The sequence below is a fragment of the Haliotis cracherodii genome, unplaced genomic scaffold (genome assembly GCF_022045235.1).
Source record: "Haliotis cracherodii isolate W230 unplaced genomic scaffold, xgHalCrac1.p SCAF_29, whole genome shotgun sequence".
Lineage (NCBI taxonomy): Eukaryota > Metazoa > Mollusca > Gastropoda > Lepetellida > Haliotidae > Haliotis > Haliotis cracherodii.
Window position 1 is genome coordinate 708,734 of NW_027266285.1, and position 27,609 is coordinate 736,342.

The 27,609-nt window shown below is 37.7% G+C and overlaps 1 protein-coding gene across 1 annotated transcript; it reads right to left on the reverse strand.

The window, feature by feature from the left end:
* LOC139473469 (cephalotocin receptor 1-like) lies at window positions 1-26,385 on the reverse strand. The gene is made up of 2 exons (XM_071256062.1): window positions 25,337-26,385; window positions 1-956 (listed from the first exon to the last, which is right to left on the reverse strand). Exons 1-2 carry the CDS (start codon window positions 26,343-26,345, stop codon window positions 703-705), a joined length of 1,263 nt encoding a protein of 420 aa, XP_071112163.1. The 5' UTR covers window positions 26,346-26,385; the 3' UTR covers window positions 1-702.
* Window positions 26,386-27,609: the final 1,224 nt, after the last annotated feature.

The following is a 27,609-nucleotide window of genomic DNA, read 5'->3' on the forward strand; positions in this document are numbered from 1 at the left end:
AAAGAAAATACAAATAATAATATATAGTCACTAAATATAAACTGAAAACTACAGGTTGGATTTAGTCCCCGTGTTAACAGACTGCAGATCTACTGACCTACTTCATCCACAAAACGCGTAAAAATAAGAAGAAACAAAATAAAAAAGTATCATCGTCCTTGCACAAGAACACATTGGTAGAGTATGTTATCAATTACATAACAAGTTAAGAAATGAAGAAAGTTACTTTTCAGTTTAAACGTGCAAGTCTCTTCCAACAGTTAACATGGATATTTCCAAATACCTATCATTGGTCATTGAGCGAAACCTCATTCTCTAGTACTTTAGTACGTTGATATATTGCTAAGGCGCTGAGACACAGTTCCGGCAACGTTTCTTTACCTGGCCTTATTTAAACCTGAATATCACGAAGTCAGAATTATGGGTTAATATTGATGTTTTCAGAGTCCCCAACATAACAATATCGTATTTTATTTTAGAATATCCATACTCACTCTTGGTAAACCTGTGTAGACTGAATTGGGTTGTTGAGACAAGTAATAGATGAATACAATTACTGTCGTATGCATATCTTTGTCATATCAAAATGTCAGTTCACCCCTTGCCCGAAAAACTGATAGCTCGAAACATATTTGATTACCCCAAGCATCCTCGATAAACAAGGCTTCGTCGTGTTTAGATAACACGTGTAGATGTTATCCACTAGCACGAGCTAGTCATGGATGTCCTTGCCCAGGGACTGATGTCACGTGATGTGTGGGGTGATATATCGTAGTTTGAATGTCTGGATCTACTTTCTGAGTCATTTGTGTGGGTAACTTGCGTGGTTTGTGTCCATGAGCGAGACATTCGACGCTCTACTTTTCCACATATTCTTCCGCTGAAGCACAGGTATATCCACGGATTAGTGCAGCTGTTGAGACTTGCCAAAAGGAGAATGATTGTCATCGACGTACCTACAAAAATAAGCAGATATATTGCAATTGTCTGTAAATACATAGCCTTGTTCGGTTATGAGAGTAACAAAGAACTGATTGTTAACGTCAAGTTTGTTATTGATACCGTTGTCGCCAAAGACAGCAAATGTGTTTAACTGTTGTGAGCTTGCCTCGGATTCTGCGCTCCGTCCATGCATTATCGCATTTATCGGTTTTAAGATACTGGGCGGTTTTAAGATTCTGGTTGATGAGTTCGAGTCCAAAAGTTTCTTTTTAGAATAGGCATTCACAAACTACATCTGATAGATTCTGAAAACCTAAGATATAATTAAGGTTAATTAATTATATATTGACGAATGAACATTCGGTCACAATTTTCAAAACACCAAGAATATTTAAGCACATTAACTCAAATGTGAACTACAATTGTCAGGAAAACTCAAAACTACCATGTAACCATTATGATCAACGTTCACTGTGTCAATTGGGAAATGATAAGTTATATCCAGGCACACTCATTTACGCATGTGCATGTATTGCCTCAGATGAATGACCATCTGTTACACCATGTACTTCTGCCTAAAATGTTGTTGGTATTTGTGTTGGGCGATGCAAATGATACCGCAGCTCACTCAAGACAAGATCAGGGAAAGCCCAATATTGAAAGGAGACATGATGGTGCAACGGGCCAGCGTTTTCTTGTAGTTGTAGCCTTATTCAAGTGTATTGACTTCCGATAGTCTCAGCGTTCCGACTGTTTTGTGTAGTAAAGCCTGGTATTTGCAACGTAATTTCCTGATTATACAGCTTCTGTCTCCGTTCTTAACTTTCTACGAATGAAAAATAACGTTATAAGTAATATTAGATAGAACCTTTTAAAAGTGTTCAATGTGTGTGTGATAGTTGGCCCTACGGTATCCATGGCAAGATTGACGAGTATAAGAGGGGGACGTTTTGCATGTTTTAGTGAATTAGAACTTGCCATGCCATAATAAAGCCATCAAACCTGATAACATATTGACATATTTCGATCGTCTTCCACAATTTACATAGAAATATATCAGTCACAAAACTGTTATTTTCATTATTTCTAAGCTTGCATTCAGCCTTTGACAGTCGACACAACAAGAGGATGTTGTTTGTTCGTTTGTTTATTTGCACGGCACTTAGCAATGGCGGCGGCCCGTAAATGATATAATCTGGACGACCAACACGACTTCAAAGGACGTCTTTCAAAATCTGCATCAATGTTAAATAGCATAATGTATATCTTGGGGCTAAAGGACAAGTAAAAACCATTATCACATACCTAGCAAAGATATGACGTAGAATCAGCATAGAGATCCGCATTTATATGGTTTGTCAATGCATTTTTATTAGGCCATCGATATCAGCTCGATTTAGGGAACACTTGGTGTCATCACTGATTTTCAGTACTCTATTCTAATTGTATTGCCTTTTTTCATCCAATGGAAAATGACAAAGTAGACACAATTTATGGATAACAACTTCTTTAATACTGTAAAGGCGACGTTTCGGTATAGATCCTAAAACCGGTGTCAAGCAGGCTTGCATGACAACGGTATAAGGATCTATACCGAAATGTCGCCTTTACAGTATTTAAGAAGTTGTTATCCATACATTGTGTCTACTTTGTCATCCGCCAACTTCTAAGTTATGCCTATTAAATAATTCAATGGAAAATGGTGGATAATCGAGACAAGTTTTTCTCTAGCGTTGAAATATTGACATGTAAACGGCTATGGTGATTTTTTTATTCAACTCAGCATTGGATATGGTCAAAAGATCATCAGGAAACAATATTTTATATTGTGATAAATATGAATTATATATGATATTACTTCATAAAAAATGAGATTCAGATGTTGGATTATATGGTTGCGATATCACCCTCTGTTATAACAAATGTCCTTTTGTGCATGGAATTCTAAGCTGCACAGTTTGAAACCTGTGAATGTGAACTGCCATGAATATTGATGAGAGGCTGATAGAATTCTACATCTTTGTGTACAAGACAGATGAGAAACAAGAGACCCTAAAGTTATTTGGTACGTGCTACATGATCTTGTAGAAACATCTTGGTTTACAGCTTAGTCGGAGAAAATATATGTCATTTCAGAGTTAATGTCCAAACTTTCCTTACTTTGACCAGCTGTTCAAGACGTATCCGATAAAAACAGGGATGAGATTGATACATTAGAGCAACTGCAGACAGAACAGTTCCCTGGGTTACATCAGGCTGTGAAATAAGTGCCTCGGTTTGATATGTGCAGAGAACACACTATTAGAGAAATTAGATTGACAACTGAATTGTAAATAGAGCACAAAAAAAACATTGAAGTCATTTGCGGTCGTTGCTGAAATCGAAATATAAATTATTTTGCTCGAGGTACGAGCAAAAGTGCTTAAGGATATAACATACGTTATCAAGTCGACGTGAAGGAACATTATGAACACGCTCGCGTTTGCTGAAGGTAATGAATTCCCCATGGAACCCGTCATTATTGAAATCATACGCCTTGAAGGGAACGTATTTTAACTAGTTCGAAAAGTGTTTTTAAGAATGGCAAGAATTGAATAATATGGTTTCTGAAACATTAAAACCTAATACTTAATATTCCCTCCTGAGATGTATTTCATTTCACATCTTGTAAAATACGTCTTAATGAAACCGAACTGGTGGTTTTGTGAAAGCAAGACATTAATCAACGTTTGCAATCAGCAATATTGACTGAGATCGTAAGATGGGAGTCTGTTAATGTCTATCATGTCGTTATTATAATGGCATTTATCTCCAGATATCTTAATAATAAAAAGCTGTCCTGGATATCCTGTCACATATTATTTTCCCAAACATCCGAGAAGTAGGTTTCTATATTAACCTATCTGTCGAGGTATTTGGAAAGATCTTAATTTACAATCCTTCCGCGATGATAATAAAAATAATGCATATCTGGCGGTAAATGAGCCTTTTCATTATACAATCGATCAACGATCTGGTTATTTTCTTATGAACAATTACCATGAGACATATAGGTTATTTTCATGAGTACAAAAGGTTCATAACACGCATGTACTCTTTAATAGTGTGATACACACATATTATATATACATTAAGATTTTATACATACAAATCATCAGAGCATCGGCATATCAGATTTAGTGAATGGATCAAATTTATCGCGGCTTTGAACAATATTTCAGTTATATCACTGAGTATCATTTAAATGGAGGAGGAAAGCCCACAGTGACGTAGATGGTAGATATTTACTGCATTAGTGAAACGCACCAGAATTGGTGTACTATTCCTTTTCTAAGGTGCAGGTTGCTTATAAACTGGTTGTCATGTGTTAAGATAGGCGTATTTTACATCTAACTATCCATCAGGATTGTATCTTGAAAGGATGTTGATAAGTTTGTTTATTGTTTAACACTACACTCAGCAGTATTCCAGCTATATGACGACGGTCTGTAAATACCAGGGATTGACATCATGAGCATCGATCCACGCAATTGGGATACGATGAAATGCATCAACCAAGTCAGGGAGCCCTACCACCCGGCTCCGTTAGTCGCCTCTTACAAGAATAGTCGCCTTTACGGCAAGCATAGGTTGCTGAAGACATATTTGGACTCTGATCTTTACGGGTGAGTCTGTTGAGTAAATATAGCTTGTCAGACGTATATGTGTACCCTATATTACGGAAGTTATAAAGCATGCAATGTCTACGGATAACATCAGCATGGCGTTCTAATGGAAGGCAATAATAACTTCAGGTTCCTTCGAAAAGCGCCTGTTCATCAGCCAGGGAAGGGTACTCGGTAGCGTGAAATGTTAAATTATGTATTTGATAACCTATTAGAATCTGACAGGCATATTGGAGTGTATAGTCCCTAGAGGTCTGATAATAGAATGTAAATGCACACTGATCCGTAAACCGGGGTAATAAGCTGTCTTGCTTTTGGTGCACGTATCTTGGCGATGAAAAGGATGTTTATCATTTATTAATTACATCTAAATTAAATATCTTTGGAAAATCTTGAGCAGCATTGCCAGGAAATATAAGATTACAAATAGTGTACTCCTTTGTAATTGATATATAATCACACTTGGGATTTGTCTGAGAGTTCTACTATCATATTCTTGCATGAAATTGGAAATGCGCGATGCCAATCGGTATGTTGTTTCAATTCATGTTATTGAAATATGTTTTGACGACCTTTTTTAGGTCATTGTATTTTGCAATCATGATATGTTGAATTATTCGTTTAAAATGCACAGTTGCAGTTATTACAAGTTTTGGGTAGGAAACACGACCGAAATCGTCTACGAGAGCGTATTTTAAAGCTTATTGGGGGACATGTACAGAGAGCTCCGCATTCAGTTCTAAATCCAATATAGCGCGGGTAGCTACAGGTATCATTGTTTATCTCCTTATTATATTTTTATTTAACAATGTCATGAGTAAACATATTCACTTGTTATCTCTTTGATTTCAAGAAACATTCCTGTCGACACCAGATGTTTCACCTGAAAAACCAAAAGGGAAAGAAGGGGAAAGGAGCAAATCCTTACAACAACATTTAAACAGTCTTAACAGTGTTCCGTCAATCACATCCCATCATGTTATTATCAATAACATTCTAAGGTAATATGAATACAATGTAATGATATAATATGTCTGTTTTGTTATACATGGGCCCTGTATCAGGAAACTGGCAGTAACACATTAAGGGTTGCAGAAATGACGTTCAGAGTTCCTCATTAGCTACACTTTGTGAATGAACTACACGACATGTAGTGACAGTTAGAATGTCCTTACACAATACTAAGTGTGTTAACATCTCCTGGTACTTGAGTGGGAGAGTTGGGTTGAAGGTCGCTTTGGAAAGTATTTCAGTTTTGTAACGACATGCCAGCGAAATGTGGGAGGTAAGCCAGAAGTGGTGCAGGTCTCAGACGCCTACAAGTTTGGTGAAACCCATGAGTATGGGTTTGGTGATGAGAAACCTGGAAACAAAATCTAGGCGTATTGGGATTCGAACCCACAATCACAGATTTCTGGCCTACCCTAGGGAGGCAATTCTGCTCAGCAAATTGTTGCGCCTCGGAAGACTGGGCCATCCTTGTCCCCTCCCTCTGCTACTTGAAGTATCCTTTGCATAGTATTAGTGACAGAGAATCCCCAGCGCTTTCTACTCCAACTTCCAGATAGTCCAAATGCCCAATACGTCATCTACATCTACTGAAACTAACTCTGTGAGATTGCACAATTTGCATTTAGGTTCAACAGATTAATCATAATGGAGAATCGATATAATTCACATGCCAACTATTGCAAAATAATTACTACAGATCTTCCAACGCGTAAAGGTAACTTTGGGTTATATCTGGTTTAATAAAAGACATAGGTCGCTTTATAACGATATTGCCTCCCAGGAGGTGTATTAGCAGAGGCTTTAGTTTTGTCAGTATCGACAGATGTGAATGCATGAAGGGAACACACAGTAACTTCATTGTGCTTGAGTGTAACTTCCTAGCTTCAATTGTCACAGACTGGTCTGTTCCTCGTATGGATGTTTGCAACAAACCATATGCAACAAACTTTATAACAATCTGTTAAATGTAAAACATGACAGGACCCAGGTCTACAACGAAACTTTGAATATTTCCCATGTCATGAATAGAAGATGGCGCCATGTTCTTGCAACTACCGGGTCCAGTGCATGAGATCTCAAGTTGCCAAGAGCAATCAGAATATAAATAAAAAGGCGCCCATTAAAAAGAAAATCGTCAAAAGGGATAATTCTCTATATTATCAACGGAATCATTTGTCCCTGAAATGAGTGATCATTGACCCGATAGAAGCTCATAATGTCCTCAGTTATTTGTTTCTGGCATATGATCTACGCTTTTGTATATGCATATAATTAGACTTATGGATCCAAACATACAAAAGTTGTATAACAGCAACAGCAACAACAACAACAAAATCACGATTTCACTCATATAACAGTGGCGCGATGTAAGGTATGGAGAGGGGTAGTCACCATTATCAGCCTAAACGTTGTGTCTTTTCTAAATTAGTTGCAGTTATGGAAATTTGAATATGTACTACTGATATTGACCTATGTTTGTTTGTTGGTTGTTTAACGCCACACTCAGCAATATTCCAGCTATATGACGGCGGTCTGTAAATAATCGAGTCTGACTGACATCATGGGCATCGATCTTCGTAATTTGGATACGATGACATGTAATACCAAGTCAGCGAGTCTGACCACACGATCCCGGAAGTCGCCTCTGTCCTAACCCGGATCTTCACGGGTATGTTTCTGTGGTTCTGACTTCTTCGCCCCATGCGTCTAGAAGCTAAGTGTCCTATCGACAGCCCTGATAATTAGACTTGGTGCTTTCCCTGAATACATTTTGTAAAAACTGGTGTCCCCAGCCCAGTTGTGATTACTACAACACACCATTATGTTTTGCAATCACGTGCATTTGGCAGTTCACATGTAATGCGATAATTACGCCCCATTATTTCGAAATCTTCATTTTCAGAAGAATTGTCTTGATCAAGGAACAAATGAAGACATGGTTAGGGTGAGATGTGTCACATCAGTGTTAAATGTACTGAGTAATTTTAGTGCTAGGAAACCAATTTGGTCTTCACAACGGTCGCATAAGCTGACAAGTGATTCGTGTGCTCGATATCATCGTGCTGATTGACAGTTAAATAAGGTCCTCTGAAGCAAAACAAACAGCGAGTAACATCTAGGAAGGTCGCGTCATTTGCGCACCACCCACTGTAGTACGTAAACCTCACCTTGGCTGTGGGGATGTTTACATATACTCCTTAAAACAAGTAGAGGATCATGAAATATAAATGTTAATAGCAAGTATAACAACGAAGACAAGTGTTGACGACATCCTGTGCAAGAACGTTTATGTCTGTGAAACCTGACACCAGAACATCCAATAGTTTGCAATGCCTCACGCAGTAGCGCCACACTGGTGCGAAGGGTGTCATTCCTGATTTTGACTCTTTCAAGAAAGGTCGTTTTTCGTAGCAACAAAACCAAACCTTTGACGATCGACCCCGTTCAAGGTGTCCCAGAACAACGACAATAGTACGGTATCGATTGATCCGAAACCAGGCTCTAAGAAATCGAACTCAAATGGCGAATCAAATTGCTGCAAACTTTCATCAGGCTACTAGAGTACGAATTACGAGTGACACGATTCGAAATCTAAGTCCAGCTCATCCCCATGATCGACGGCCATGTGCCGCCCCTCATGTTTCTAATGAGAGCCGATTCACTTTGTACTTCGTTGATAGACGTGGTCATGTCTCGCGACGTCGAAATGAACGTCTAGCCAATGTCAGCCTGAGACGTCGTGACAGATTTGGCGGTTATGGTGTGGTGTGGCATCACTATGACTGAGAAAATCCCTGTATTGTGCAAGGACGGGTCACTGGACAGTACTATCCGCACAAGATACTGACAACCTTTCAGGACCATAACGCCAGAGTTCACCGTGCACAAATCGTCAATGCTCACCTCCAGCAGCACAACTTCCATACAATGTAATGACCAATGAATCCAGACCTTTTCCCCGTTAAACACGTCTGGGACATGATAGAGAGACGTGAGCGTCGACGTCAATAACCGCCGGGGGAGTGGGGCAGTATGCCTCGTCGATTGAATGAATGTTTGACAAAACGTGGCGATATTACCAACTACTGATCCAAATTGTCAACTTTGAAACTCCCCATCTTACCTCTATCTTTCTTTAAAATCGTTGGCGGCCATAACATCTCTTGTTGTACTTTGCTACCGCTTGTAAAGTCTTCTTGATTCGTTCATTATTATCATACAACTATTACTTGAAACTAATATCTAAACTAAACACTTTAAGTTATGTCCGTGCATCCCCTACTCTGTTTGAAGAGTATATATACAAAAGTGCAACACTACATATCCGTGATTCGTTACTTCGAAAATTCGTTAGTCCGAACAATTTCACTGGTGTTGAACAGTGTATTTCTGTCTACAATTTAATGTCAAACAATCTATAGTAGATAATGATAACAGTCATCAATGTTATGCATATGTATCGAGTTCGATCAGTTATTTCTTTGTAATTATCATCCGTGGAAGAACAGGTTTAAGATATTGCTGAAGTTTGCTTCACGTGATAGTTTCTATTGATAAAGTATGATGTGTTTGTTAGATGGAGCTTAAGTAAATATGCTTTAGATTGTAACGATCATCAGTACAGATTTGGACGTTCTACAGAGGAGCAATGCAAACAGCGAGTAACATCGATGGAGGTCGTATCATTTGCGCAGCCGATAATGTGTTTTATCGTGCACCAATGGTTATAAAATTAACGAACAACTGTGTCACGATGCCCGGTCTGTTTGAGTAGCGCATGTAATCGTAATGTATTAGTTTGTTGTGTGTCATTGCGTGTAATTTATATCACAGTTTTCGTCTGAGATACCTCGTAAAACATAATATGATTCACTTTGATTACATGCAGGTACTTTGATATAGATCATACATTAAATTTGGTTTGCCAGACAAATCCGAATTAAGTAGGCTTTACTTTCATATTTTGTGTGGTCATAAGAAACATATATAACAGTGTAAAACATTAAGTTGACAGTAGCGGGTGACCTTGCCTACAACATTGCTCCATGGAGCAGGGGTATTTGGGAATTATTTTCAGTAAATACTCAGAAAGCATAAATTTAATATTGCCTTCATGCTGGTTGTCAATTTATTTCTCGTCTTCATTGTTTGAGAAGTGGGCCATGGCAACGTTACGTCATGTCAACGCATAAGTGTTGCATAGAATGTGTGACGAGGGAAGGAAGGTGTGTAACGAAGGAAGGAGGTAGTGTGACGAGGGAAGGAAGGTGTGTAACGAAGGAAAGAGGTAGTGTGACGAGGGAAGGAAGGTGTGTAACGAAGGAAGGAGGTAGTGTGACGAGGGAAGGAAGGTGTGTAACGAAGGAAGGAGGTAGTGTGACGAGGGAAGGAAGGTGTGTAACGAAGGAAGGAGGTAGTGTGACGAGGGAAGGAAGGTGTGTAACGAAGGAAGGAGGTAGTGTGACGAGGGAAGGAAGGTGTGTAACGAAGGAAGGAGGTAGTGTGACGAGGGAAGGAAGGATGTGTGACGAGGGCAGGAGGGTGTCTGACGAGGGCAGGAGGGTGTCTGACGAGGGTATGATGGTGTCTGACGTTGAGAGCAGTGTGTAATAACGGTAGGAAGATGTGCTACGAGGGACGAGGGGCGGAAAGGAATGTGTGCGATGGATGTTATTCTTAATCGATAGCGGAGCAATTTCTTGTAAAAAGATTAAAGAGTATTCTTTTACAGTTCAAGTTAATACTTTCAAACCAATTCAACTTTATAACTACGAAAGACATTAACAGATAAATATTAGAATGATTAATGAAAATTCAATATGCAATTTTAGAGTAATTATTCGTGATATCTGAGTTTCACTAAAACCTCAAGTACTATAGATATTGTATTAACTACATCTCAGTTAATCAAATGTGTTCATCCATACATATATTTCTATGAGAAATCTCCCTTGAAAGCAAATTGCAGGTGCTGGACTGCTGCTCCGTTTGATAAAATTTGATTGATACTTAATGCTTCATCATTTTAACCATTATTCGAACAATCACCTTTAAGAGTTTATTGTAATGCGTTTAGTTACATTGAACTCAGAAACTACAGTGTAAAGGCTTTGCAAGCAACACATGTTTGGTCATGGTACTCCTGTAGTATGGAACATCCTCAAGACTTTTCGTTTACAGGTCCATTTCGTGTATTCATTAATACGTGTATTATAATGTAGTTAAAGAATAAGAGACAACATGGTATCATCTTCCAAGTAACAATCTGGTGCAGGATGAAATAACAGGAAGAGGCCCACCGACAGTTACAACTTGCTGTTAATGTAATGTCTCCTGTCTTAAAATATAATTTACATGATAAGTATGCGTCCAGTTTATGTTAACATAGACTTAAATTAATGCCAAATAAAGTTGCAAATGCCTATCAAGTGTCAATCCAAACCTTTTTCTTCATAATGTTTTAATCAAGTTGCAACAAATATCAGTGGAAAGTCATTAACGTCGTGTGGAAATCGATTTTAGAAAGACATACATACGACAATGGCCTTAAGGTGTTATGTTAAAGTGTCTGTGTCATGCTCATGGTTGCAGTTAATAATGTTTGTATCCTATTTTTGGTTTGTTTCCAGCGGAGTAGGACGCTTTGTACATCGACATATAATACAGTAAGCGACACTTGTAGGATATTGATTCATTATGATTAATCGTCTAATCTTGATCTTGAAGGCGCTATTACTATTGTAACAACGACTATTTGAATCAGGTCAGTATTAGGCAAGTAACAAATGAAGGTACATAATTCTGGCACAACACCTCATCAGCATTACAAAACAAGCAAACATACCAAAGACAGCATAAAACAAAGACAATAGAAACAAATCAATGCGATAAAATAGCTGAGTGAGGAGTGAGTTTGGTATAACGCCAGGTCAGTTCAGTTTTATCACGGCGGGACACCTTGATGTTGGAGGAAAGCCCGAAGTCAATTCAGTGAACCCCATTGCGATAATTTCATAAATATGTCTCTATCTATTGACATATCGGTATGTTTTCGCATAGGACATCGAACGTTAAAACCAAAAGTTGTTACAGTGCTTTTCAAGAGGATTCCGAAGACATTTCATGGACATCACACAGCGGTGTTGTGTTTTCTTAGGCTAAAGAAATATGATATCCGTTCCATCAGCTGTTTTCAGTTGGTTTATGACAACTTCTCAATTGAACAGTGGATGATCAAACAGTAGTCATAAATTTGATAACAACCTGGTATATAACGTACATCAACTTCAGGGTTGGCCATCGCAATGGCTGGGTGAAGGTGGGGTATTGATGACCACCTGTACGACAAAAACGTTGCCAGACAGACATGAGTCCACTGAAACGTAGATGTACTCCTTCACATCCCCCAACAGACAGTAAAAACGTTTCTTCAGCACCAACACAACAGGATTTCCCAGATGCCGATGTCAAGTATTTGACAGATGGTAAGAGCTGATGATGTGGTCACGGAGTCAACCCGTGGAATCGGCAGAGCAACCGATGTAAGTCATCACTGCGTCGTCATCAACGATGATGCACGCTTCATCACACATCAATGGAATCGCTACCTGATCAACAACCGCCTCAGCAGGACTCATTGCACATTGCAAATCCAACATCTTCCGTTTGTGGAGGCCATTAGGGAGATCGAGACAGCTGAAAGGGATGGTCCAGACAGACGTTGGTGCGGTGTTACCAAGCAGAAAACGACTCAACAGAGTCAGGGAAAAGGCTCAGGCACCTGGTAGAACAGGGTCGGAAGACCCCCATTACTTTTTGGGATGCTGTCGAACGCTATTGTGTCCCCATGGAAGAGTGACATTTCCTAGTTCAATATATTTGTCTCAAAGTAAATATCCATGAGATGTTGTTATAATTATTGTTGCGGTTAAATATCTATACATGTATACCTATATGAACTTCATATATATTAAAACTGAATATATATTCAGCAACTGTGTCATGAATTATTGGGTTATAGCATTCAGAGTGGAAGGTATCAGGCATGCAGCTGTATGTGCACTCGGCCACGTAATATGTTGTTTTCGTCCGTAGAAGCTTTGGGAGGATACCATGCTAACAGATGACCCATGTGACCTTTATTCCATACTATTACTATCTCATATACTCGATTTCGAACAGCACGCGCGGAAATTGATATTGTTCTGTGACAGTACTGTTGAAGGTGCGGATGATTATTAGTGAAAGCAAATGTATGAAGCACGCAAACAATATCTAGTTGTCTACCCGCACCGGAAGTGGTTTAGTAAATAAGAGTTACCCCCCTTGGTTGCTTGTTGGCTGAAAGGGACAGATTACATTGTTTGCGGAATTTCGTGATATGACTGGCTGACTGACTGTCTGGCTGTGCCTATATGAGAGCCAGAAGTTGGAGATTTGAGGTCTTCTGCGACCTGGGTCTGAATTAACAAACTACGAGTCTAAGCTACGATTACTCTTTAACAACATACGTAAAAAGATAAGATACTGTAAGTTTAAGATAGGGTACATTTTTTTTAAACCATCGTAAACCTGATGCAGATCGTACAGAGCTACGACACCTGTCAATGACGTCACAGGGATTCCAGGTTCTGACAATAACCATGGAATTATGGGAAAGAAACACGGAATTCAAGATCACATTGTCGGGTCACATTGTTTAACACGCATCTATTTGAGTGATTGTCCGCACCATCCTACATGTAGACGTTTTGATCGTATGATGCCATGACTTTCCGAACACCTGTGCCATGCAAAGACATTTTTTCCAATCTCAAGAAATGTTCTATTAAAGAAGTATAGTGTTACCACATTATAGCTATTATAATTGAAAAAATGTGCCACGAGACACTTCACACTAGTTTCTCTTCAAATGGTCCTCGCGAGCGCACAGAACCGCGTACGAAAGTAAGGGACGTTATTCTAAATGACATTGACGAACAGCAGACATTTAAGATACGTGTTCAAGTCTAATGTATACTGGCCTAACTGGGGCAGTTTGACAGTACTGCTTGTTATTTTGTGTTCATGTCAAAAGTCAATTAAATCATGAAAACACTTACATTAAACCTGGAAACACACAAAGCAAAATTGTTCTGGAAACAGCACACCCACGAGCGTGTCATAATGTCAAGCTTGTTAAGTTTCTTTTGTTATATATATTTCATGAATAACAGACATCAATACGATATCAAGCTATTTGTATTTAGATGATTTTTAATTATTATTTATAATTATCATAATTAATTTCAAAAAAAATTGAGGGGCGGTCGGGTAGCCTAGTGGTTAAAGCGTTCGCTCGTCACGCCGAAGACCCGGGTTCGATTCCCGACATGGGTACAATGTGTGAAGCCCATTTCTGGTGTTCCCCGCCGTGATATTGCTAAAAGCGGCGTAAAACCAAACTCGCGCTCAAAAAAATTGAAACTGACACTAATTTTCGTTCACATAGGGAGATAATCTAGGAATTGTCAAGTTCTGTTGTCTCATGTCACGAACACCACCAGTTAATGTGAACATACAGTCAGATAATGCTGTCCTTTTCTATCATTTTGAATTAAGTAGAGCTTTTTAACTGATTTAGATATGTATGAGGAGCGTCATAACTACATTGTAAATATGTCAGATTTATTCCTATGGCTTGTCTAAGAGCACTCCAAAGGGTCAATTATTTGGCTTATCAAATACTTTACAATGGTTTTATTGTCTGAATGGTCTCAAGTAACTATACTTTTTTAATATAAAACGATTAAATGTACTCTCAAAAGACCAACATAATCATTAATTTATAATGGGTCCATATACAGCCAATTTTAAAGATTAACGTATTGAAAATATCTGTCTATTCTATAGTGATCATTTCATTTCATTAATGTTTTTAGCCAAATAAACTTTGGACTGTGATTTTTGGATAATGTTCAAAACTTTACGACATTTTAAACCAAAACGAGTATGGGAACCCATTGATTTATTTTTAAATCCCCATTCGCGAAATTACAAGAGAATTCTAATTATTTTCATTTGCGCATACGATCTGTCCTTAAATTCAGGTGTCAACATTTAAATATATTGCTATGTTTACTGGAATAAATCTATGCCGTTAATCTTAGCAGTAATCTGTTTTCAATGAATGTAAAGAACAGACAACAGACAATATTTAATCAGTTGGTATCAAATATTTTTCTTTCAGTGAATTAGATAATTACTTTTTCCAGAACATTAAAATATACTCTTTGTACAAATATTTTACACAACTATTTTATCATAAATTGTGCATGTCTTTATTTATTGCTACTGCCATTCATTTGACCCATTGTATTGCCTTTTGTGATTGTAAATTTAAAACTCTGAGTTTCAATTTAATTTGTTAACTACTAATTGATCTTGTGTGGTTATTTGCTGATTTTACAATTTAGTTTTGGGTTAACCTTTGCATTTCAATTTGGAAATCACCACGTAACAATATGTACGCAAGATAGGTTTTCTATTAAATCATGTAAGTCGTGAATAGTTGTTTGGTGATCCTCTTCGTCCGATGTAACCATTTATTTACAGACATCTAATACGATTCATTTCTGCATAAATGTCTAATCAATGGATATAATCGCATGATCCAAGTCTACACATAACGATTACAGAGAGTTTATGCCAGACATCATAAACGAACAAAAGAGAAAATTTGGAGCAAGATAGATTCGCCTTCATTACAAAATGAAAGGTTTGTGTATGATTAAACATGGAAAGATTAGTTTGATATGGTATCCAATCACGTTTCATGTCAAAACGTTCTCCGGCTATGACTTATAGCCCAGTCAATCTATAAATTTACCTCAACAAATTGCAAAAGAAATAATCTTTTGGTACACATGCCTAGGAGTATTGCCAAAATGATCTATAAACAATTAGGAAATGTCGAGAGCATAGAAACAGTTATAAAACCAAAATAAAATCTCCTGATTTTGCTTGGACATTTTGGAAATTAATGTCGCGTGAGGGACACCATAGGACAAAAGGGAAATACCTTTTTTCATGCTGACCTTGACAACAAAGCAAAGTAAAGAAATCACCGATAATGATGCAGATTTATTAACGAGGCTCAAATTGTATTCAATCTGTTTTCGCATGTCAGCCTCAAATGCCACAATGTCCGTCAAGAAACAAAGGGCAGCTTATGTATCAACCAGCGAAAATACATTTCGAGGCCGGGTTGAGTTTTACAAAGATCGCGATGCTGTCGATGCCATTTATCTCCGGCTACCAGATACCTATGAAATGTTTGTTTTTACTTTGTTTTATTTCTTTCATTTTGTTGCACTACTTCATTCAAATGTACATGAACCAAGAAAAAAGTATAGTTATATTTTCCATCACTTTATTGCTACTACAAGGATTAATGGCCACCATTACGGTATATCATTATATAACTTTGCTGCAGTCTGCCATGTTTCATGAATCTATTAAAATCTGCAATGACTGAAAAGATCAAGATAACATCAATGAACTGTAGGGGTATTCATGACAGGGTTAAAAGACAACAGACATTTAATTTTCTTAAGCGTAAAAGGTCCTCAATATACTGTTTGCAAGATGTACATTTTACTGAAGATATGAAACAGACAATATGCCAAGAATGGGGTAACAAACATTGCTTCTTTAGCTCATATAAAAGTAACGCTCGTGGTGTCGCCATACTCTTTTCAAATAATCTTGCTTTTAATCTTGACTCTATCTTTTGTGATGATAAGGGCAATATGATTACAATTGAAATCACGATAGATAAATATAAACTTGGATTGATAAATTTGTATGGACCAAATACTGATGATCCGAAGTTTTATGAAGAACTGAACCTGTTGACAAAATCTTTAAGCAGCGATCACATTGTAATTTGTGGCGATTGGAATGTAGTCCAAGATTTCTTTATGGATACATATAATTACAAGCAGATGAATAATAAAAATGCCCATGAGCGTATTGAGCAGTTCAAAGATGAACTCGACCTAATTGACCCTTGGCGATACAGTCACCATGCAGACAGAAGGTACACCTGGCGACAACCTACTCCGCTAAAACAGGCTCGACTCGACTATTTCTTAGTTCCCCACAATATGTTATCATCTATAACTAATACATCTATTGAACCCAGTTTCAAGTCAGATCACTCCCCTGTATCGTTAACATTCACTTTGTCAGATATGCAAAGGGGAAGAGGGTATTGGAAATTCAACAATTCGCTTTTGAGAGATCCAGATTATGTGCAAAAAATAAGAAATGTCATATCTGAAACTATACGACAATACAAAAATGATAATAGTGATTCTGCAAATGAATTTTCGATCGATGACCAACTTTTCTTTGAAACTCTTTTATTAATGATAAGAGGAGAAACCATAAAGTACTCTTCTTACAAGAAAAAAGAGAGAAATAACAAAGAACAGGAACTATTGGAAACATTACAATGTAAAGAAATAAAATTGGACGAATGTGAAAAAGAAGATATGAAACAGACTTTATTGAACGAAATCAAGAAATTGCAACTAGAATATTATAAGGGTAAAAACTCAAGGGCAAATGATAAGAGCAAAAGCAACATGGATAGAAAAGGGTGAAAAACCAACCTCCTGTTTTTTTAGTCTAGAGTCGCGAAATTTTCTGAATAAATCATTCACTGAAATAGAAAATTCAAATGGGCGTTTGCTCGATAATCCTACTGATATTCAAAACGAAGTCAAACTTTTCTATAAAAAATCATACTGTAAACATGACGTCTCTGAAGTTAATCTTGGCCAGATTCTTAGTGGATGACTTTCCAAAACTAGACGAAAGTACTTCCAACTGTCTCGAAGGCAAATTAACAGAAACTGAAGTACTTACTGCTCTAAAATATCTTAAGAATGAAAAGAGTCCTGGCCCTGACGGATTTACGTCGGAATTTATAAAATTCTTTTGGAAAGACATTGGAAAAATTCTTGTAGGATCACTTAACTGTGGTTTAGAAAAAGGCGAACCTTCTATTTCTCAAAAGTTAGGACTTATTACCTGTATTCCTGAGGGAAATAAGCCAAAACAGTATTTAAAGAATTGGCGCCAAATTTCGTTACCATCTGTATTTTACAAAATAGCTTCTTTAGCAATATCACGTCGTATTAAATCGGTTCTCGACCTATTAATAAATGAAGACCAGAAAGGATTTATGTCGGGTAGATACATAGGAGATATTACAAGACAAATAAATGACTTAATAGAATATACTGATACCAACCAAATTCCTGGACTTCTTTTGTTGGTAGACTTTGAGAAAGCTTTCGATACGGTTGAATGGCCCTTCTTACATAAGGTTTTAACGTTTTTTACCTTTGGACAATCTATACAAAAATGGGTAAAGGTATTTTATAGCGATATTAAATCTAGTGTTCTCGTAAATGGCTTTGGCTCATCTACCTTTAACATGTCTAGAGGTTGTCGTCAGTGGGGACCCTTTATCCCCTTATTTGTTTATCCTTTGTGCGGAAATATTAGCAATTATGATAAGAAACAAAGCAAATATAAAAGGAATTAAGCTAGATCATATTGAATACCTATTGAATCAGTTTGCTGATGACACATCATGCGTCTTAGATTGTTCAGAACGCAGTCTAGAATCAGTGCTACAAGTACTAACATTTTTTTGCAAGATTCTCCGGACTTAAAGTCAATGTCGATAAAACAAGAATTATTTGGTTGGGTTCCAAAAAACACAGTAGAATGAAAATATGCCATAATTGGAAACTAAACTGGGATCAAGGTAACTTTGAACTCCTTGGGATAAAATTCGACATAGACTTGGAAAACATGATAGATTCTAATTACAAAGAGAAGTTGAGACACTGTGAGACACAAATGCATATCTGGTCTGTCCGAAACCTATCACCTCTTGGAAGGATCACTGTATTAAAATGTCTTATCATTCCAAAACTAAACCATCTTTTTGCTTCTATACCTAACCCCCCAGAAAGTGTAAATGAAAAATTTGAAAAAAACATGCTTTAGATTTATATGGGGAAATAAACCAGATAAAATAAAAAGAACTCAACTCACCTGCGGTGTGAAAGATGGAGGATTAAACGCTGCTAAACTTAAAGAAATTATACAGTCTCAAAAAACAGTAATTAAACGATATTATAAACAGACATCTAAATGGGGCAAATTATTCAAAGCCAATTTACCGAAACTAGGTTCTGCAGAAATATTTGAATATAATTGTTCGAATCTTAAAGATACTCTCAGTCCGTTAATTCGTAATACGTTTTACAGCGATCTTCTCTCAGCCTGGTGGGATTTTACATCCATTGTCAACACATCCAGGTTAGTTACTAATACTATAGCCTCAGAAATCATTTGGAACAATAAAAACATTCTAATAGATAATAAAGTAGTTCACTATCCAAATTGGAGCGAAAGGGGTGTACACTATGTCAATGACGTTTTGTGCAAAAACGGAAACTTTCTAACATATGAACAGTTTAAAGACAAATACAATGTTAACACCAACTTTATAAGATATAGAGGAATAATAGGCGCACTAGAACAGTATTGCTCAATACACTTTGTCGACTTTAAGGACATACAGACCTTTCAAAAGCCAACATATCTGTCTGAACTACTGAATGGCAATAGCCAGTCATACTACAGAACCTTGATGAAAAAATCTAATGTCAATAACCAACATTGTGCAAAATGGAACCATATTTCAGAAAACGATCTTGAGTTAAGCGTGTGGCATACTTATAACCATATACCATTCCGATGCACAAAAGATACTGAACTACAATGGTTCCAGTAGCCTGCAACCTCGGGGTATCGCGGTACTTGTCATGTACGCTAAACGGAACAAAATGCACTCACTAACCTTTATGATTATTCGTGTTCTCTGTATCAGATATCATTCATTTTATCAAACAATGCATATTTTACTGATAAAAGTTCATTATTTACATTAGTAGCTCCGAGTAAAAGCCGGGCCTCGCGCTCTGTTTGACAAGGGAGAGAACTCCATCGTATCGCGGTACAGAGAAAAGTTGTGTATGGAGGTCCGAATTGGACAAAAAGAGGAAATAGTTCTACCAACCGCTTGGTATGATCATGCCAGACATCAGTGATTTGTCCAGACAAGTGCAAAGACAGCACAAGTAAAATTCTAAATGTGTTATCAGCAATAGGTATTCAATGCATTTTTACCGAAAAGTAAGAGAAAAATATGTTTATAAGTCAACAACAAAATATCAGAAAGGATATTTTAAGATTGTCTAAAAAAAATTGGATGACAATAATTTGTCAGAAAATGTAAAAATGTTAAAAGTCAACAATAAATATATAAAAAGCACCCCTAGTCTGCCCAAAGTAGGTATTTATCTTTTGATTACTAGTGAAGAACGTATTTCTAAGTATGGCATTATGGCCCTTATGATCTCCCATTAGATTCTGGGCACAGAGCGGGAAAAAATGTGCGGACTACGTAACTTCCGTTACCTCATTAGTCGCCATGGATATGCAGATGATCTAGTTCAGGTCCATAGAGAAAGTTTACTTGGGGAACTGCGGGTTATATCGTTGGCCATTGATAGATGGGGGTAAGGCAATATTACAACAGATGCCAGAAATATGTATCAACGGATTAATAACTCCTTACTTACAGCAGACGGAACACTCCGAGGAAATTGAAATTGTTTACGAAGTGAGCACTTCCTGGTTACCGATTTGCATTAATAGACAGCCGCTAAGAGGCGTGTCCCGCGTGAACTACCGAAAATCACAAATGCCGCGATACGATGAATGCCGCGGTACCATGGGGTCCGAGAATATAAAGTATTACATCATATACTACCAACAAACAAAAGACTTTTTAAAATGCGACTGGTTGATTCGGAGACATGTAGTATTTGTTCTATATATATAGAATCTGTTTCCCATGTACTGGCAGACTGTAGTAAAGTGAAACCCATATGGCAAAAACTGGAAGAGTGGCTATCAGATGAGATTCAGGTGAAACTCAAATTAACAAGAAAAAACATTCTGCTTGGATCTGATCAGCGACACAACGATCCTATAAATGTAATTATCTTACTTTGCAAATTCGTAATTTTTAAATATAGATATTCAAAAAAGGTACCAAACTTCCAGTTTCTTAAAAAAGAGATTTACAAATATTACATGCTTACAAAATACACAGCTCTCATAAGTAATAGTATCGATAAATTCTACAAATATTGGTCATCTTGTCATCTTTTGTTTCCCACATAAAATTTTTGTCCTCAACTTTTGTTTACTGCCTAATGTATTACATTGTATAGCCCATGTGTAAAAATGCAACAGAAATAAAGTTTAAAAAAAATAATTTATCTCCGGCCTTATAGCGTCAACACCAGAGCGTAAAATGATGCCTCACGGCAACACCAGGTTCATGAGAAAGCCAATAACAATTCTGTAGGAGACATGTAAATTCTGATCAGAGTACACCATCTCTCAAGATTATCAAATATTTTTCAAAGAATAATGAACAAATACCAGTAAACGATATTGTTAAAACGATTATTCATTACAGTAGAAACGATACATAAAGTACTGTATATATGAAGTCACAGAAATAAATGGAAAACCAAATGTCACGTTCAGAAATACAGTTTCATCTATTCTACAGGCTTTCATCACAAACGCAGGATATTTATTCGAAGAAGATGAGTCTACAGGCAAACGCATTAAAAGTTACAACAAAATTAGAAAACAAGATGATCACAACACTTTCCACGTGAACACAACGGGAACCAAACATCAGAGGCCCATCCCAAGAATCACTGGGACAGGTGCTGATCTCACTGTTATTGGAAATATCAATACTCATTTTATCAACCAAAGGTGAAGACGATGTCAGAAATGCCCATCAAGAGTTGCATCTACCAGTAGCAAAGGACTCCACGTGGAAACTCCTGGAATAACCGAATGCAGAAACGAGGATGGTCAGGGATGATTCAGATGATACAGAATGTTGAACAACACCCGCTTTAGCGTAACGTTCCATCCGACGTCGATAAAAAAACGCTGACGTCCATCACTACTGTTCAGATTGTAATGGCATGCAAATGAAAACCCAAAATTTTTGCACCCAAACAAGTGATATTGTACGTGCATGTCATGTTGGTGTGTTTCGGCGCCTGGCTTTCACGCGGTTGTGTTTTGTCTTTTCAGCAAACTTCTTCAGTACACTATTCTTTCCAAAAAAATCAATCCTAACCCATGCAGAAATGATCAATTCATTTTGTATATTTATTTTGTATAGATGTCGGCAACACTCAGTCAGATATTTACGATTTCAACGAACTACAGATACAAAAAGGGTCTATACATAGTCAGACACAGAGGTATCAGTCATGAGGAATATCTTAGACAACTCCGCTGGCTGTCTTTATTAGGTTTATCAACTTCTGTGTTCTCGTTTAAGCACTATATGGTGGTACAACCATTGTTTTAGAGATAAAATGTGTATATTTATATACATAATAGTGATAAAACAGCAAGAATTATGTAAATAAATTTGGGTAGATTTTCACTTCTCTTGTCTCTCTGGAAAATATAAAATGTTTTTATTTAAACACATTTGGCCACTTGATGTATTCCCCATGCATATAAATTTTAACTTAGAAACTAAAGAAACGACATCTAAATATATAATGGAATTAGTGGGTGTCACATGGATAACAAGCTCTATGAACCAAACACTCCAGAATGAGACATCGTCAAATCTGTTTGAAATATAATGGAAAGCACAGCACAGTTGATTTTTTGGAGTATATGCAAAGTGAAAATATTATATCAATAGCTGAGAACAATTTCAAAATTCATGTTATTTTCGAATGTTAATGTCGAGAAGAATCGTCAGGAAATTCTGATTGGGACACGTGGCGTTTCGGTGTTTACATGTGTGTAGAGTAGCTGTGTTAACGTCCAGCAGTAAATGCACAGTCATCCTATAGTTATTTTTCCTTTTATAAGTTGCCTGCTACATCGGAAAGTACATAAGTTAATGACAATGAAGAGGGATGGTACAACTGTGGACTGATTGAAGTAAAACTACATAAAAGATGAAACGAATCCAGGTAACATTTATACAAAACAAATATTTAATATAATTCGAATCATTCTCCAAGTATTAGACTCAAAAGGGTAAACTAGATACCTTGCTCATTGGATAATGATATATTGGCAAGTAAATGTACAATGTGTACATAATCTGCTGGTCCCAAAAACCTCGAAAAGTCTGTAAACGCATGTCACTCAATGAGACAAGTCACTTCTTGTAACGCATGTCCCTACAATTCTGAACCGCGCGAATCCTGAAAGAATTTTCAACTCTCTTTACCCCAATATTTGTATTGGTTTTCTGTTATGAGGTGATGTATATGTTCTTTTACAGCAGGAGAAGTCGGTAATATTCTCCCAACAAAATAACACATTTCTATCACTGATTAGTCAAAAAAAGTTCGTAAACTTGTAGTGAAACGATTATGGGTCAAAATGTCATCCGTAACAGATCGTGTATTGAGATTTATACCAAATTGCCCGGTAGTTTAAATGGTGGGGTTCGTCAAAGAGGCACATTAGGGTTATATTAGTTTGTTTAGCCGCTTGATAGGTTTTGGTTCCCTCTATTAATTCAATAGAACATCACCTGACTGGCTATTGATTCTGAAAGTAATTAACCCAGTAACTCGGTCGATCGGGCCTAATACCCTGCCAGTGTGGGATTTGAAGTCATATTCCAGGTTCATAAGAACGACAGCTCCGATAGTGTGGTTCAAGGAGGATAACATCTAAATCCGCTCAAGCCTCTATGCGCTATCTCAATGTTCGGTACACAGATGTGATCAGTGATATTTTTCCACCCTTTGGCTACATTATTTGGCATACCAGCTTTAGATCCTTCAAAGGACTGTTTCTTGATATGCAGACGGGGATTATTATTTCAAAACATCGATTAATCAGATGGGATACAATCTATGCTGTTTCAGGTTAAGGGGCATTCACACGCGAAAAGTAGTTGGTACAACTTGTATGAAATTAGTTTTACGTACTAAAGTTGTATACAACTGGGCATTCACAGGGCGGCGCGTTGCATACAACTCGGATCTGGCGAAATCTCTGACCAAAAGCTTGTGTACATTCACCCCTGGAATCCTGCTTGCCGACTGAAGTTTCAGACGCGCAGTTTTGAAAACTGGACCTTATGCAAGAATTGCGGCCTCGTGGGAGGGCCGACCTATGACTTTGCAGTAAAACGGAATGGTATAGAATTCAATTGTTCTACCCTATGGTGTAAAGACTGTTTTGAAAAGCAGTTTTATATGTTGTCCACTGTTATATTTTGTTGACGAAAAAACGAACGACATAATAATGTATTATGGGTACAATGTGTGAAGCCCATTTCTGCTGTCCCCCGCCGTGATATTGGTGGAATATTGCTAAAAGCGGCGTAAAACCATACTCACTCACTATATATATCAGAATTGTACGGTTTTGTATAACATGACACATTTCATACGGACACTTACTTGTTTTATGTCGCGAAAATAAAATTTCCATTACGTCCTCAAATACCAGTGAGTGAGTGAGTGTGGTTTTACGCCGCTTTTAGCAATATTCCAACAATATCACGGCGGGGGACACCAGAAATGGGCTTCACACATTGTACCCATGTCGGGAAGCGAACCCGGGTCTTCGGCGTGACGAGCGAACGCTTTAACAACAAGGCTACCCGACCGCCCCCCTCAAATACGAGGGAGAGGTCTACACGTGTACAAAGAAATAGGGGCCCAACCCCCACAAACGCGTACCTGGTTCAACCTTAAGGCATACATGTCCCGTCAATAACCAAATGTGTATATGTGTATAAGAATATAGAGTAGTGACCTTTAAGTAGACATTTACATTACTTTTTTTAAAAATGAAGTGCCATTTTTTTTTAAGTATTTATATAAATTTGCCATAATGAATATATCACATTCTCCAAAGAAAATGTGTGTGTACTGCAGTGTGTTACATTAACATTATAGAAAGAATATACGTTACCCGACACTATATAAATGTCAATTTCTATGTTCAAAACAACAGCCAGCAGATTATCGAAAGTTTAATTAAAAACATCTGTTGCATTTCAGAAACTATCACACAGTAATACATACGTACCTGTAGTGATGGTTTTACGCCGTTTTTAGCAATATTCTAGCAATATCACAGCGGGGGACAGCATAAAAGGGCTTAAAACCTTGTAACCATGTGCGGAATCGAACCCGGGCCTTCGGCATGACTAGCGAACGCTTTAACCACTAGGCTACCCCACTGACCCTGACACTTGGAATACCGAAAAGCAGAAGTTACCGACGTTATCTGAGCCGCCATTTTTTTTGACAATGTGACGTGTAAATATCACTTGACTTTGATACGCGTGTTCATTAGTTGTATGCGTACGACTTGTCGCTTGAAAATAGAGCATGCCCTATTTCATACAACTCACATCCAACAAGTTGCATACGTCAAAAGTCGGTCCGACTTGAGTGTTCACACGATGCAATTGGTTGCATGCAACAAATTCTATACAACTCGTTGTACCCTGTAAATCTCTAAATACATATGTACATGTATATACTTACTGGTAAGGTGTGCATTTTCATCAAAGGTCGACCACATGAGTGCCGTGTAGAAGGGGGTCCAGCAAATGACATAACACAGGACTACTGCCAAGGTCATCTTAATGGTCTTGACCTTTGACTTTGACATTGACCTCACATGTCCTCTTGGATTCATGGAATTACTTTTGAACAATTTTGGGTCAGTTTCATCCTCGGTGTTCTGCTGGTTCTGACTTTTTCTAAACGTTATTCTCCACATGATGCTCTTGTTCTTTCTTTTCCTGTTCAGTCTGTTATCCTCCTTCGAACCTACACTGATCCATACCACGTGACAGATTCGCCCATAACAGAACGCCAGAAGCAGGGTTGGCAGGGCGTATATGGATACAAATGACCACACCGTGTTCAGATAGTCTGTCCAAGGCGGGTCAAACGTTGCCCAGCAATCATATATACCTTTATACACCTCCTTTCTTGAAAATATTATGATTTGAGGAATAGAAAAAATAAGGGCTAATCCCCAAGCCAGCAAAGTCATAAGATGAACTCTCTTTGGATTCATTGTTTGGCTGGTTAGGGGGTGACAAATGGAGACATATCTGTCTATTGCCGTCATTACGAGCACATATGACGATGCGTACATTGCCACGAGTTGGAAATATTTCATTGATCGACAAAGAAAATCGTTGCCAGAGAAACGATAAGTGATATCCCATACCAGTTGTGGAAGAACGTTGAAAATGCCCACAAAAATATCAGCCAGACTAAGATGGACAATAAAACACTGCATCCGGGTAAGCTTCTGTTTACGCAGGCGCAAAACGATCAGCACAAACAAATTACCAAAAATAGCAAAATAAAGGATAATTGACTGGACGGCAATTTCAACTTTCGCCAATTCTTCGCTCCTCCCGCCCAATCTTGTTGTGTTACTGGTCGATGAATTATGAGTTTCCGAAAGAGAATATGTAACTGTGCCATTGTCAGCCTCCATGGCGCCGTAGGTTGCAGGTGGTGCTTCTGTCTCCATTATCACTAGCTGAGATATGATACCAGGGTTGAGAACCGACTGTGATATCAAGGCCAGTTATTCATCGAAAACCTGTAACAAAATCGTAAAATATTGAGTTTTGTATTATTAGGATCTTGGTCAATGGTCTCATGCCAAACTATGAATAATTATCAGGGTGATTCAACAATCATCGGATTCTGGCAAGACATAAGGGACGCAACCCCCCGCAACGAACTCGGCCATCTTAAATGATTGTACCACCTGATTCCGAAAACACTTTCCAGTAATTGAGTTAGTTTGGTTTCACGCCGAGTTACACAATATATAGCGATTATACCTCTTGATTCCGAAAACATTTTCGAGTAACGGAGTGAGTGTGGTTTTACTCCGCTTTTAGCAATAGCCATATTCCTGCAATAGTAACGCAGGACAGACCAGAAAGACGCTTCGCACATTGTTCTCATATGGGGCTTCGTTATTTGTTTTACAGTATGACAGTTGTCACGTACGTCGAACAGTGAACTTTCATTTTTTCTGATAGCTACTATATATAAAAAAACACTATTATCTCAGTAAGGTAAAAGAACTAAACTGACATTTGACATGTTTGTGATCACAGATTTAACTGCAGGGTTTGTTGTAGCTTTCGGTGTAAAGTTGTCATTAATGTTCCGAACGCTCTAGGTTTACATGGCACCATCATTCACATTCCAGAAAGACAAGCTACTGAGGTTTATAACATCCTTCCGTCTTCGGGGCGCCAAACACATGTAAGAGATATTTTGTGAAGATGTTTGGTAATCACTTGCCTAATAGCACCAACTGCATTCAGATAACATCACAGGGGATACGTCGCCCCTTTCTTCTAATGTAAAAGTATTTGCCCAGTCTGCAATGAAAAGTTGCATTGACGATGGAAACGCAAAGCATGCGATTTGTCACAGTGATTTCGCTGAACAAAAGCTTCACTGTAAACCAAACAACTCCCATGTTAATTAGGTCGATGATCAAATACATGAACACGTTCTTCCATGATTGATGCAATGATTGGGAAAAACATCTTGGCATATATAATCAAACCAGTGTACTCCAAATGATCGTGTGGTGAACAATATAATTAAGCATTTCCATATCCTTGTTTCTATATAGAACTGAGCGACCATTCCCTTCCCGTTACAAAGTGCCATCTGTGAAACACTTGGGTATTGTGTGAATACAAATCCAATCGTTCAGGGATGAAATGTCTCCCGACCACAGAGCTAAATAGTTGATATCACACACA

Bases quoted from the DNA above. Each gene is read 5' to 3' on its own strand.
- LOC139473469 (XM_071256062.1), bottom strand. From the start codon at position 26,345: ATGGAGACAGAAGCACCACCTGCAACCTACGGCGCCATGGAGGCTGAC. The intron at 957-25,336 runs GTAAGTATATAC...TTATTTTTGTAG, and splicing joins TGAAAATGCACACCTTACCA to GTACGTCGATGACAATCATT.